This window comes from Trachypithecus francoisi, unplaced genomic scaffold, assembly GCF_009764315.1.
Source record: "Trachypithecus francoisi isolate TF-2019V2 unplaced genomic scaffold, Tfra_2.0 Lachesis_group12, whole genome shotgun sequence".
NCBI lineage: Eukaryota > Metazoa > Chordata > Mammalia > Primates > Cercopithecidae > Trachypithecus > Trachypithecus francoisi.
The window spans coordinates 98,010,077-98,024,763 of record NW_022681457.1 but is presented as its reverse complement, the minus strand read 5'-3'; the positions used below and the strand labels follow the sequence as shown (position 1 = coordinate 98,024,763).

Below are 14,687 nucleotides of genomic sequence, written 5' to 3'. Positions count from 1 at the left end.
GGCCACTGCACTCCAGTCCGGGCGACAGAGTGAGACTCCACCTCAAAAAAAAAAAAAAATACAAAAGATTAGCCAGGCATGGTGGCGGGCATCTGTAATCCCAGCTACTCGGGAGGCTGAGGCAGAGAATTGCTTGGACCCTAGAGGTGGAGGTTGCAGTGAGCCAAGATCGCGCCACTGCAATCCAGCCTGGGCGACAAAGCGAGACTCCATCTCCAAAACCAGGCAGGTCTCAAACTCCTGGCTTCAAGCAGTCTTCCTGCCTCAGCCTCCCAAAGTGCTGGGATTATAGGCATGAGCCACTATGCTTGACCCTGTGAGCTAATAATAGCTCACACTTGCTAACCATTTGCTTTGTGCCATTTCACATATATTGATTAATTTAATCCTCACAACAACCCTGTGAAGGGGAGCTACTATTGTTTCTATTTCAGTGATTAGGGAAACTGAGGCACAAAGAGCTTATATGATTTTTTAGCAAATGATATTATCAGGAGAAACCCAGCTGGGCGGAAGTGGAGCTAGATTCATTAACTATTCTACCTGTTATTCCTGTTTTACAGATGAGAAAACTTAGGCTCAGAGAAGTTCATTTGACTTCAGCCTTACACACCACCAGTCAATGACAAAACCAGGTTTCAGAGTGTGACCATTGGCCTCTAAATCCCCAACCCTTTTTCATGCTGCCCATTTTAGGGAAGAAATGCTCAGATGCTTAGTTGCATTTTAAACATGCTGTAGTCAAGGTGGTGATGAAACAGCCTAACAAAGGTTTATTTGGTAGTTGAAAATGTGAGACTGGAGCATGTTTGCTTCGCTGATATATGCCAAGTGCCTAGAGTTGTGCCTGGCACATTGGCGGGCACTCAGTAAATAATCATTGGAGGCAAATGGCCAAACTGGAGACATTATCTGGCAAACAGTGCAATGGAAGCAATGACAGGGTACATGGTGTAGGGCCGGGGGTACAGGCTGCCCCAGGAGACTCAGACTTCTTTCTGGAAGGAACCACTGTTCAGGTCCTCTGTGCCCTGGGGTACTCAGAGGCTCAATGGTTGGAGTTTTGGGCTTTGCATATGACACACCTGGGTTAGAGTCCTGCTCTGCCGATATAACAGGACAGGACCTAAATAACTTATTTAAATCTTTCTTTCTTTTTATCTTTCTTGCTTTTTTTTTTTCCTTCTTTTTTTTGAGACAGAGTTTCGCCCAGGTTGGAGTGCAACGGCGACTTCTCAGTTCACTGCAACCGCAACCTCCACCTCCTGAGTTCAAGCAATTCTCCTGCCTAAGCCTCCCCAGTAGCTGGGATTATAGGCATGCGCCACCACGTCCAGCTAATCTTTATATTTTTAGTAGAGATGGAGTTTCACCAGGTTGGCCAGGCTGGTCTCAAACTCTTGACCTCAGGTGATCTTCCCATCTCAGCCTCCCAAAGTGCTGGGATTACAGGCGTGAGCCACCGCATCCAGCCTCTTTTTTTCTTTCTTTTTTATTTTTTATGGAAGTATAATGGGCTTACCAAAAGTACACAAGTTGTGACTGTGTGCAGTGGCTCATGCCTGTAATACCAGCATTTTGGGAAGCCGAGGTGAGTGGATGACTTCAGATCAGGAGTTTGAGACCAGCCTGGCCAACGTGGTGAAACCCCATTTCTACCAAAAATTTCTACCAAAAATTAGCTGGTGTAGTGGCACATGCCTGTAATCCTAGCTACTCAGGAGGCTGAGGCAGGAGAATTGCTTGAACCTGGGAGGCAGAGATTGCAGTGAGTCAAGATCATGCCACTGCACTCCAGCCTGGGCAACAGAGCAAGATTCCATCTCAAAAAAAAAAAAAGTATAAAAGTTGCAAGTGTTCTGTCAGATGAATGTCCACAAACTGAATGCACACATGTAATCAGCACTGAGATCAAGAAACAGTATATGACTGGCATCCTAGGAGCCCCCTCATGCCCCCTTCCAATCACTGTCACCCTCCAAGACTAACCACAATCCTAATTTCTAACACCGTGGATTACTTTTGTCTATTTTTGAACATTTTGTATTGTATGTCTGATTTCCTCACTTTACATGGTTTGTTTCGTTTTGTTTTGTTTTTTCGAGATGGAGTCTCACTCTGTCACCCAGACTGGAGTGCAATGGCGTGATTTTAGCTCAATGCAACCTCCACCTCCTGGGTTCAAGCAATTCTCCTACCTCAGTCTCCCGAGTAGCTGGGATTACAAGTGCGCACCACTACGCCTGGCTAATTATTGTATTTTTAGTAGAGAGGGGGTTTCACCATGTTGGCCAGGTTGGTCTCGAACTCCTGACCTCAAATGATCTGCCCTCCTCAGCCTCCCAAAGTGCTGGGATTATAGGCATGAGCCACTGCACCCAGCCAGACAACGTTTATGAGATTAATTAATATTATTGTGTGTAGTTGACGATGGTTCAATTCTCATTGCTATATAGAATTCCATTGTGTGAATATACTACTTTTTGAAAACATTCATTCCACTACTGGGGCGTTTGGGTAGTTCCAGAGTTTGTCTATTGTGAGAATCATTGCTGTGAACATCTTTGTGCATGTCTTTCAGAGTACATTATCTCCTGCACGTTGCTGTCGGGTAGATGCCTGGGAGCAGGTTTTCTGGGCGTGCATATGTTCAGCTTGGGTAGCTGTTGCCAAACAGTTGTCCAAAGTGGTCATATGAGATTTGTAGTTGCTCTATTTTTTTGCCAACACTTGGTATGTTTTATTTTTTTTTCATTTTAGCCATTCTAGTGCATGTGTCATAGTAGCATATTGTAGTTTTAATTTGCATTTCCTGGATGACTAATGAATATAAGCACCTTTTCATGTGTTTATTGGCTGTTTGGACAGCCTCTTTTATGAGATGCCTACTTAAGTCTTTTGTCCATATTTGTATTCAGTTGTGTGACTTTCTTACTGACTTACAGGATTTCCTTACATGTTCTTTTTTTTTTTTTTTTTTTTTTTGAGACGGAGTCTCGCTTAGTGGCCCAGGCTGGAGTGCAGTGGCCAGATCTCAGCTCACTGCAAGCTCCGCCTCCCGGGTTTACGCCATTCTCCTGCCTCAGCCTCCCGAGTAGCTGGGACTACAGGCACCTGCCACCTCGCCCGGCTGGTTTTTTTGTATTTTTTAGTAGAGACGGGGTTTCACCGTGTTAGCCAGGATGGTCTTGATCTCCTGACCTGGTAATCCGCCCGTCTCGGCCTCCCAAAGTGCTGGGATTGCAGGCTTGAGCCACCGCGCCCGGCCGTTCTTTTTTTTTTGAGATGGAGTCTTGCTCTGTCACCTAGGCTAGAAAGCAGTGGCGTGATCTCAGCTCACAGCAATCTCTGCCTCCTGGGTTCAAGCGATACTCCTGCCTCAGCCTCCCAAGTAGCTGGGATTACAGGCATGCGCCACCATGCTCAGCTAATTTTTGTATTTTTAGTATAGATGAGGTTTCACCAGGTTGGCCAGGCTGGTCTCGAACTCCTGACCTCAGGTGATCCACCTGCCTTGGCCTTCCAAAGTGCTGGGATTACAAGCGTGAGCTACAGCACCCAAACCTTTACGTATTCGTGATACAAGTCCTTTGTCTTTGTTAACAAGATGTTTACAAGATGTAAACATATTGTAATTATCCACTCCTGCTCTAAAAGATTACTTCTTCATTTTTTTTTTTTTTTTTTTGAGGCAGTCTCTCTCTGTTGCCCAGGCTGGAGTGCAGTGGCATGATCTCAGCTCACTGTAACCTCCACCTCCTTGGTTCAAGCAATTCTCATGCCTCAGCCTCTTGACTAGCTGAGATTACAGGCTCCCACCACTATGCCCAGTTAATTTTTGTATTTTTAGTAGACATGGGATTTCACCATGTTAGCCAGGCTGGTCTCGAACTCCTGACTTAAGGTGATCTGCCTGCCTCAGCCTCCCAAATTGCTGGGATTACAGGCTTGAGCCATCGCGCCCGGACTCATTCTTTTTTTTAATCATCCAACCCAAAAAAACTCTTCATTCTTTTTTTTTTTTTGAGATGGAGTCTCACTCTGTTGCCCAGGCTGGAGTGCAGTGGCGCAATCTTGGCTCACTGCAACCTCCACCCCTCCAAATTTAAGCAATTCTCTGCCTCAGCCTGCAGAGTAGCTGGGATTACAGGTGCGTGCCCAGCTAATTTTTTTGTATTTTTAGTAGAGACAGGGTTTCACCATTTTGGCCAGGCTGGTCTTGAACTCCTGACCTCGTGATCCACCCGCCTCAGCCTCCTAAAGTGCTGGGATTACAGGCGTGAGCCTCTGCCAACTCTTCATTCTTTTAATGATTACCTTTATGTGAAAAAAATTTTTACTTTTGATATAATACAGTTTATCAAATTGCTCTTTTATGATTAGCCCCTTTGTGTCTTTTGTTTGTTTGAGACAGGGTCTTGTTCTGTTGCAAAGGCTGGAGTGCAGTGGCACAATCATAGCTCAATGTAGCCCCAAATTCCTGAGCTCGTGCAATCCTCCTGCCTCAGCCTCCTGAGTAGCTGGGACCACAGGCATGAGCAGCCATACCCAGCCACCTCCATATGAATTTTGGAATGAGTTTGTCAATTTTCTTTTTTTTTTTTTTGAGACGGAGTCTCGCTCTGTCACCCAGGCTGGAGTGCAGTGGCCGAATATCAGCTCACTGCAAGCTCCACCTCCCGGGTTTATGCCATTCTCCTGCCTCAGCCTTCTGAGTAGCTGGGACTACAGGCGCCCGCCACCTCACCCAGCTAGTTTTTTGTATTTTTTAGTAGAGACGGGGTTTCACTGTGTTAGTCAGGATGGTCTCGATCTCCTGACCTCGTGATCCGCCCGTCTCGGCCTCCCAAAGTGCTGGGATTACAGGCTTAGCCACCGCGCCCGGCCGAGTTTGTCAATTTTCACAAAAACAACCTACTGGGATTTTTAACTAGGATTATGTTGAATCTGTAGATTAGGGAGAATAAATTATTTCATAATATTCAGTCTTCCAATCCACGGATACGCTATATCTCTGCATTTTTTTCCTCTTAAATTTCTTTTTTTTTTGTTTGTTTTTTTATTTTTTAAAACCAGAACATGTATTGCATGACTAATCGCTGACATTCTTAAGATGAACTGGATGCTGCAGCAGCTGCCCTCTTGGGTTAGGTGTTGTTCCTTCACGGAATCCATGCCTGAATCTGCGGTATACAATTTTCAGGTGCCTCATTCGACCAGTTCCGGTGGTATTTCGTCTTTTAGCCTTGGCACTCCAGTTATACTTTCTCTTGCGCTTGGCAGGGTAGCCACATTTGCCACAGGTTGACTTCTGAAGGTGGTAGGCCTTAGAGCCACAGCGGCGGCACAATGTGTGCGTCTTACTGCGACACTTTCCAAACGATGACGTTCCCTTCGTCATCTCGCTTCTGCAGCCGAGACCAGAGAGCCCTCTTAAATTTCTTATTATGAAAATTTCAAACATACAGAAAAGCAGGAAGGATTATAGTACAACTAATTCTGTACATTCATCATCTAGATTGAATAGTTGTTGATAGTGTGTCTTATTTGCGTATATATGTGTGTGTGTATATATATAAAATAATGATGGCATGTGCCTATAGTGCCAGCTACTAAGGACGCTGAGGTGGAAGGATCATTTGAGCCCAGGAGTTCCAGGCTGCAGTGAGTGTGAGCCAGGATCGCTCCACTGCACTCTAGCCAGGGTGACAGAGTGAGACCCTGTCTCTAAAAACAAACAAAAATTAGGGAGCAGTTGGCCAATTTGCTCTTCTCAAACTATTTCATAGTAAATTATAGACATCATAGATACTTTGCCCATAAATATTTCAACATATATCTTATAAGTCTAAGGATAGTCTTCTATATAATCACAATTCCATTATCATACCTAAGAAAATTAATTGTTCCTTAATTTTTTTTTTTTTTTTTTTTTGGAGACAGAGTCTCCCACTGTTGTCTAGACTGGAGTGCAGTGGCACGATCTCGGCTCACTGTCAACTCCACCTCCTGGGTTCAAGTGATTCTCCTGCCTCAGCCTCCTGAGTAGTTGGAACTACAGGCGCCCGCCACCACATCCAGCTAATTTTTTGTATTTTTAGTAGAGACAGAGTTTCACTGTGTTGACCAGGATGGTCTCAATCTCCTGACCTCATGATCCGCCTGCCTCAGCCTCCCAAAGTGCTGGGATTACAGGTGTGAGCCACCGCACCTGGCCAATTGTTCCCTAATTTTTGTTTGTTTTTAGAGACAGGGTCTCATGCTCTCACCCTAGCTAGAGTGCAGTGGAGCGATCCTGGCTCACGCTCACTGCATCCTGGAACTCCTGGGCTCAAATGATCCTTCCATCTCAGCATCCTTTGTAGCTGGGACTATAGGCACATGCCATCATACCCAGCTAATTTTTGTTATTTTTTATAGAGATGGGGTCTTCCTATTTTGCCCAGGCTAGTCTTGAAGTCCTGCGCTCAAGCAATCCTCCCATCTTGGCCTCCCAAGGTGCTGGGACTACAGGCATGAGCCACTGCATTCGGCCTGTTTCCTAGCTTTTTTTTTTTTTTTTTGAGACGGAGTCTAGCTCTCTCGCCCAGGCTGGAGTGCAGTGGCGTGATCTCAGCTCCCTGCAAGCTCCACCTCCCAGGTTCATGCCATTCTCCTGCCTCAGCCTCCCGAGTAGCTGGGACTACAGGCGCCCGCCACTACGCTCGGCTAATTTTTGTGTGTGTTTTTAGTAGAGATGGGGTTTCACCATGTTAGCCAGGATGGTCTCGATCTCCTGACCTCATGATCTGCCCACCTTGGCCTCCCAAAGCGCTGGGAGTACAGACATGAGCCACCGCGCCCAGCCCTAGTTTTTAATCTATAGTCAGATTTCCACAGTTGCCCTCCAAATGTCTTTCATTGCTTTGTTTTGTTTTGTTTTCAAAATAAGATCCATGATGTATTGCATTTCTTTATGTCTCTTAAATCTCTTTTAATTTAGAATCATCTCCTCTCTGCCTCTCTCTCTCTCTCTTTTTTTTTTTTTTTTTTTTTTTTTTTTTTTGAGGCGGAGTCTCGCTCTGTCGCCCGGACTGGAGTGCAGTGGCCGGATCTCAGCTCACTGCAAGCTCTGCCTCCCGGGTTTACGCCATTCTCCTGCCTCAGCCTCCCGAGTAGCTGGGACTACAGGCGCCCGCCACCTCGCCGGCTAGTTTTTGTATTTTTAGTAGAGACGGGGTTTAACCGTGTTAGCCAGGATGGTCTCGATCTCCTGACCTCGTGATCCGCCCGTCTCGGCCTCCCAAAGTGCTGGGATTACAGGCTTGAGCCACCGCGCCCGGCCTCTCTCTCTTTTTTTTAAGACAGGTTCTGGCTTTGTTGCTCAGGCTGGAGTGCCGTGGTGTGATCTTGACTCACTGCAGCCTTGACCCTCCGGGCTCAAGTGATCCTCATGGCTTAGCCTCCCAAAGTGCTGGGATTACAGTCGTGAGCTACTGCACCTGACCTCCTCTCTCTTTTTATAAATGACATTTACTTTTGTTAGAGATCAGGCCAGCAGTCTTATAGATGTCTCATGTTCTAGATCTGACTTTTTCCTCATTGTGTTACTCACTTTGTTCCTCCATCTCCTGAACTTCCTGTAAACTGGGACATAGGTCTAGGCTTGATGAGATGCAGATAAACCTCGCTGGCCAGGCATGGTGCCTCACTCCTGTAATCCTGGCTGTTTGGGAAGCCGAGGTGGGCAGATCACCTGAGGTCAGGAGTTCGAGACCAGCCTGGCCAATGTGGTGAAACTCTGTCTCTACTAAAAATACAAAAGTTAGCTGGGCATGGTAGCACACTCCTGTAATCCCAGCTACTTGGGAGGCTGAGGCATGAGAGTCGCTTGAATCTGTGAGGTGGAGGTTGCAGTGAGCCGAGATCACACCATTGTACTCCAGTCTGGGCAACAGCATGAGACTCTGTCTCAAAAAAAAAAACAAAACAAAACCTCACTAAGCTTTCTGGGGGTCTCCTTCTCTGACAGCCCTTCTTAGAGTGGGTAAGGCCGGCAGGTGTATGAACAAGTATATAAAGTTTTAGCATAGTGCCTGGTACAGAGGCAGTCTCAGTACATGGTGGCAGCTCCTAATACTTGTCCCTGCCTTAGGCCAGACATTTTACTCCAATGTTTGTTCCTGGGAACCTGTTACCCTGAGGATTCTCCTGGACTGGCCAGGCAGTAGTAGCTTTCCCCTGCTGGGGATCTGGGCCCTGGGCTGCCTTGGCCATTCCCCATCTTTCTCTCCTCCTGCCCTCAGACAACACAGGCAGTTCTACATACCGGCCGCCCCCTCGGACCCGGGAGGTGCTGATCAATGGGCAGATGGTGAAGCTCAAGTACTGCTTCACCTGCAAGATGTTTCGGCCACCCCGAACCTCACACTGCAGTGTCTGTGACAACTGTGTGGGTGAGTAGGAGGCGGCAGGGAGGGATGCAGGGATTCCTGAGAGAGACTGAGTCCTGGGGGTGGGAGGACGTCACGCATGGGGATGGTGTGGGCAGGGTCTGAAATACCCAGGGCTGGGCAGGGGGCTGGTTCACCCAGATTTGCCCTGACTCAGGAGGGCCCAGGGGAGGGGCCCTCAGCTTCACCAGGAGTGTTTTGGCTTCAGCTCAGGATTGGTGGATTCCTTCCCCCAGCTCGGAGGTGCGGGGCAGAGGGGCCTTGAACTCTTCTCCCAAGTTTCAGCCCGGTCCTCAGGAGGTCAAAGCTCCCAGGAAACAGACTGAAATAATAACATTCCAGATGTGTTTGGGCCAGAAAGAATGATTTCCTGTCCAGTGGCCCAGGGCACCAGCTGTACTGAAAGACTTTGATCTGATTCCCAGGGTTGAGACGGACAAGCATCTGGGAACAGAGGCATTTAAGCTGATGAGGTGCAGAGGATGTCACCACTGGAAATGGCTCCTGACCCTACAGCTGCCTGCAGTGGTTGTTTTGTCCCCTCTCCCTGCCCTCCAGAGGCTGTGTAGTTCTGATGGGCACCAAGGGTGGTCCCCTGGAAGGGTGCTGGAAGGGAAACACTGCGTGAGAGGGCCCAGGTGAGCTGAGCCACAGTGACTGTGCACAGTTCCTGGGGCAGTGAGCTCATCATGCCAGCTCAGTACTCCCTGAGCAAGAGAAGAGCAGGGAGCACCCCATGACGGCATGCAGCAAAGGGGGTGACTCAGTGGGCACCATTCATCCCCGAGGAGCTGCCCCGCCCACCCCCTGCAAAGGGCGCTGGCTTTGGCATGAGGCCTGCAACGGGCTTATAACCCACATTCCCACAGGGACTTCCTTTACCAGAGTCTGGGTGTGCCTCCACCCCCGGGGACAGTGTGCAGGTGAGCTCAGCCCTTTGACCTGGCCTGTGATACTGGCTGGCTGTGAACCACATTGCAGCCCAGCCCCTCCCTGGGCCGCTAGTCCTAGAGCAGGGGACAGGGGTTATTGACTGTTAGCATGTGGTTGGGATGGTAGACCAGGTGACAAGTACTTTTGTGAGTCTTTGTGCCGGCACTGCTCCGGATCCTGGGGAGTCAGCATGGTGTGAGACCAGCACAGCCCCCCTCGCCCATCTAGCTTACAGTCAAGTAGGGCTGATTGGCCAATCCAGTAATTATAAATAAGCATAAAAGCACACATGTGCAGAGGGCCACAAAAGAGAAGTGATGGAGCAGATAACAGGGGCCCCCCCACCTAGTCTTGGATTGGAAGAGACTTTCTTAAGAAGGTGGTTTTGCAGCTGAGACATGAAGGAGAAGTTCCAGTTAACCAGGTAAAGAGACAGGAGAGAGTGTATCAGGCAGTGGGAACTGGTACACAAAGGACCAGAGGCAGGTGTGTCCGAGGCCTGGGAGCCAGCTGGTGCTGCGAGAGTGAACGGAGCAGGAAAACACCAGCCATGGTTGAGGCTGCCAAATGCCTGTGCTGGCTGCAGGAGAGCCCATACTAACCCATCGCCCCTTGCCCTTGTCCAGAACGATTTGACCATCACTGCCCCTGGGTGGGCAACTGTGTGGGGAGACGGAACTATCGCTTCTTCTACGCGTTTATTCTCTCCCTCTCATTCCTGACGGCCTTCATCTTCGCCTGCGTGGTCACCCACCTGACGTTGCGTGAGTTGGGGGTGAGGGCAGCGGGGGAGCGGAAGGGGCCAGCCAGCAAGCTCAAGGGTCAGCAAGCTTCAGCAGTCACTGTCCCTCTGAGCTTGTCCTCTCCTGTTTCTTTCTCCCCAGGTGCTCAGGGAAGCAACTTCCTCTCCACTCTGAAGGAGACACCAGCAAGATATCCTTTGTCAGCTAGAGGACACTCCAGTGGGAACTGAGATCCCTTCACTGGGTGGGTCCCATGCCTCATCCTCTAATCAGAGGGGAACAGCATACAGTTCACTTGTGTCCTCTAGAATCCAGTGTACCAGCTCCTCTGTTCACATCCAGGCAAGAGCTGATTCTAAATGGGGCATTGTGGGGCCGGGGGGTCCCCGTCTTCAGGGGCCTGGAAGAGAATATGTCCCTTAAGATGCCAAGCTCCCTGGACCGTGTCATGCCTGAGGCTCTTTATGATTGGAACCCTCAGTTTTGTCTGCCATCTGTCACTCTCACCTTGTCTGGCTCTTGAGTGGGGTCCTGACCCTTCCGTGGGGCCCAGGAGGTGATCCTGCTAAGAAGTAGGGACTGGGCCACAGGAAGGTTCCAAAACTTCTCAGCTCTCTGGGGAAACAGCTTCATGGAAGGATAGGTGAGACAGACCAGGTGTGTCTGGGAGGCTCCCCACCCTCCACCCATTTAGGTCCTTAACTGCCCTCACCGTGCTGGAGTTGGTCATCTGCTTCTTCTCCATCTGGTCCATTCTGGGCCTCTCAGGGTTTCACACGTACCTCGTCGCCTCCAACCTGACTACTAATGAAGACGTGAGTAAATCTGGAGCCACCCCTCATTCTAGGGCAGCGCCTTCAGGAGGAGGCAGGGTTGAGGGAGCCTGAGGCAGCCAAGCGCAGTCCTGACTCAGGGACTACTGGGAAAATGCCTGTTAAGCAGCCGGATGCCTCCCAGTCCTCTCAGCTTGGCCCTGGTGGGTCCGATGCAGGCTTCTGAGACCTCCACATGCTTCATTCCCTCAGTACAGGCTCTCAAGGCCCCAGGTTGCTTTTCTCCACAGCCCCGCAGGAGGCAGTGCTCACAACACACATGATGTTTGGCTGGCACATGACCGCTTACGGAATTCTTTCAGTTCCTCTCATCTCTTTGGGTCCTTTTGCCAAGCCTGAGGCAGAAAGGACAGGGATGCTTTTTCCCCATTCGATGACTGAGAGATGTGTCCCCTGTCTGGGAGGTCACACAGCTGGGAGGGGACAGAGCCAAGGTCGGTGCCCAGTCAGGTGCTCTCCCTCTTCCACACTTCCCTGTCAGCAGCAAAGCCGTGACTGTTCTCAGGGTGTCACTGGCCTGTCCTGGCTGCCCCTCTCAATATGCACACCTGGGGGAGACAGGGGACAGGCCAGTGGGCTCCATTGACCCTCCCTACCTGGCACCCTGCAGACTGCCATCAACAAGCATGTTTGATGTGCCCAGCCCTGGGCCAGACCTGACTTCCCCTCGCCATCCTCCAAACACTAAAAAGCAAATGAGAGCATCTGTTTCAGGGCCCACCATCAACCCATCCTCCAACAGAAAATACATTCCCAGACCTCATCCTCTCATTCAGGGAAACAAAACTTAACACATATGACAGGGCATTGTGTGCTTGGTGATCGGTGAGAACAGAAATGCCATCAGCCAGCATCTCCCTCTGTAGCTTCTTGGGTGCCAGTTCAGCAGCACATTACCAGAGGTTAAAGAGAAAGGAGTGTGTGGCCAAATAAGTGTAGAAAGCTGTAGGTATGTAGAGCTCTAGCTCTAGGTAATACCTCTAGGTCAAGGTATTCTTTTTTTTTTTTTTTTTGAGACGGAGTCTCACTCTGTCGCCCGGGCTGGAGTGCAGTGGCCGGATCTCAGCTCACTTGCAAGCTCCTCCTCTCGGATTTACGCCATTCTCCTGCCTCAGCCTCCCGAGTAGCTGGGACTGCAGGCACCCACCACCTCGCCCGGCTAGTTTTTTGTATTTTTTAGTAGAGACGGGGTTTCACCGTGTTAGCCAGGATGGTCTCGATCTTCTGACCTTGTGATCCGCCTGTCTCGGCCTCCCAAAGTGCTGGGATTACAGGCTCGAGCGACTGCGCCCGGCCGGTCAAGGTATTTTTTTTTTTTTTTTTTTTTTTGAGGCGGAGTCTCACTCTGTCGCCCGGAGTGGAGTGCAGTGGCCGGATCTCAGCTCACTGCAAGCTCCACCTCCCGGGTTCACGCCATTCTCCTGCCTCAGCCTCCCGAGGAGCTGGGACTACAGGCGCCCGCCACCTCGCCCGGCTAGTTTTTGTATTTTTTTTTTTTTTAGTAGAGACGGGGTTTCACCGTGTTAGCCAGGATGGTCTCGATCTCCTGACCTCGTGATCCGCCCGTCTCGGCCTCCCAAAGTACTGGGATTACAGGCTTGAGCCACCGTGCCCGGCTGGTCAAGGTATTCTTTATTGCTAAACTCCCCAGTGCCTTCCATAGCTTGGCTTCACAGAGCTAGAAAATCTGGCAAGGGCCGGGCGCGGTGGCTCAAGCCTGTAATCCCAGCACTTTGGGAGGCCGAGGCGGGCGGATCACGAGGTCAGGAGATCGAGACCATCCTGGCTAACACGGTGAAACCCCGTCTCTACTAAAAAAAAATACAAAAAACTAGCCGGGCGAGGTGGCGGGCGCCTGTAGTCCCAGCTATTCAGGAGGCTGAGGCAGAAGAATGGCGTAAACCCGGGAGGCAGAGCTTGCAGTGAGCTGAGATCCGGCCACTGCACTCCAGCCCGGGCGACAGAGCGAGACTCTGTCTCAAAAAAAAAAAAAAAAGAAAGAAAATCTGGCAAGGATTAATCTAATGCCCCGGCAATGCCATCTGAGAATTAGTATTATTTTCCCTATTTTCCACATGATGACTCCGGCTCAGCAAAGTGGTGATCTGTCCAGGTAGCATAGCCAGTGAGTAGCAGGGCTGGGGCTCACAGGCAGGTCAGCCCTTGTCCTGTGCCCCTACACTACCCTCCTTCAGAAGCGGCTGGCTGGAGAAGGGAGGAGTCATCCGAAATGTTTCCTCTGGTGCTTCTCTTGGGCTCTGCTCTGTCATCTCCTCTTTGGGGCCTCCTGATCTCTGCCAGGGGTCCCCCACATCCTCATTGAATGGCCCACATGAAAGACATGTCCCCTTCTGTAACCAGAATTAGCTTTGGAATTGACCAGCTGTCCCCAGCCTCTAGACCTCCCTCCTAGAAAAGTGAAGCAAAGGCCGGGCGCGGTGGCTCAAGCCTGTAATCCCAGCACTTTGGGAGGCCGAGACGGGCGGATCACGAGGTCAGAAGATCGAGACCATCCTGGCTAACACGGTGAAACCCCGTCTCTACTAAAAAATACAAAAAACTAGCCGGGTGAGGTGGCGGCGCCTGTAATCCCAGCTACCCGGGAGGCTGAGGCAGGAGAATGGCGTGAACCCGGGAGGCGGAGCTTGCAGTGAGCTGAGATCTGGCCACAGCACTCCAGCCTGGGTGACAGAGCGAGACTCCGTCTCAAAAAAAAAAAAAAAAAAAAAAGAAAAGTGAAGCAAAAGGAGGCACTTGACCCAGGCCTCCTTCCTGCTTGCAGATCAAAGGCTCGTGGTCCAGCAAGAGGGGCGGTGAGGCTTCTGTCAACCCCTACAGCCATAAAAGTATTATCACCAACTGCTGCGCTGTGCTATGTGGCCCCCTACCTCCCAGGTAAGCAAGTGGGGTGCAGAAGAGGGGTAACAGGGCCAGGCCTGGCCAGTGATTCAAGTGTTCCTGGATATCAGCCGACCTCCCCCTATACCCTAGATGCCCTCCATCCACCACCCTCTGGAGGGCATTTGTCATGTGAAGGAATTCCATGGAGAATTGTTATTTAATCACATGCTCATTGTAGAAAAAAAAATTAAGTACAAAACGTAAAACAGAAGAGCATTGGATATGACATGTAATCCTGCTCCCCCGGGATAACCACCATGACTATTTCAGCCACGCTTGAATGACACTGCCCTTCCAGTTGCCCACTGCACGGACTGGGTGGCGACTCCATCCTCTCCTGGCAGTAGGAACCCTGGGGACTCAGCCCTGCTGGGACGCTCCCTGTTCATCCCGACACCAGGGGGCACCAGAGAGCTCCAGAACGGGGATTAAATTACTGTAGGCACTGCCAGGACAAGTCATTCCCACATAGTCATGTCCCTTACCCCACCCAGTATCCCTGTCACCCAGCCTGCCTAGAGGGGAAAGGAACACAGGAATCTCATAGTCACCAAATACCTGTTCATCCTTACTTTCTCCCGTCACCTGCAGCCTGGCTTCTTGGCAGCCAGACAGGTGGGCCAGTTGGAATTAATAGTAAATAAATTCTGTGGCCAAAAGCCAGGTGGCCAGAGGGCAGAGAGAGGCCTGCCCAAGGTAAGGGTCTTGAGCCCCAAGATGGGGAGCAGCTGTCCTTTCCTCAGCCTTTCTTGGCCTGGGCCTTTCCTTGACTGAGATAGACTCTGCTGTCCAGCCAGCCGCTGGCCTGGAGCCTCAGTGTTGGACAGAGCCCTCATGTGTCCCCC

At 50.2% G+C, this 14,687-nt stretch overlaps 1 protein-coding gene and 1 pseudogene across 1 annotated transcript in view; one reads left to right on the top strand and one right to left on the bottom strand.

The window, feature by feature from the left end:
- ZDHHC18 (zinc finger DHHC-type palmitoyltransferase 18) overlaps positions 1-14,687 on the top strand; it is a 33,289-nt gene that overhangs the window by 16,583 nt on the left and 2,019 nt on the right. The window contains exons 3-7 of the mRNA XM_033227631.1: positions 8,286-8,435; positions 9,992-10,129; positions 10,250-10,298; positions 10,821-10,923; positions 13,724-13,836. Coding sequence (XP_033083522.1) covers positions 8,286-8,435; positions 9,992-10,129; positions 10,250-10,298; positions 10,821-10,923; positions 13,724-13,836 — 553 coding nt within the window. The remainder of the gene's footprint in view (positions 1-8,285; positions 8,436-9,991; positions 10,130-10,249; positions 10,299-10,820; positions 10,924-13,723; positions 13,837-14,687) is intronic.
- LOC117093054 lies at positions 5,071-5,445 on the bottom strand (annotated as a pseudogene).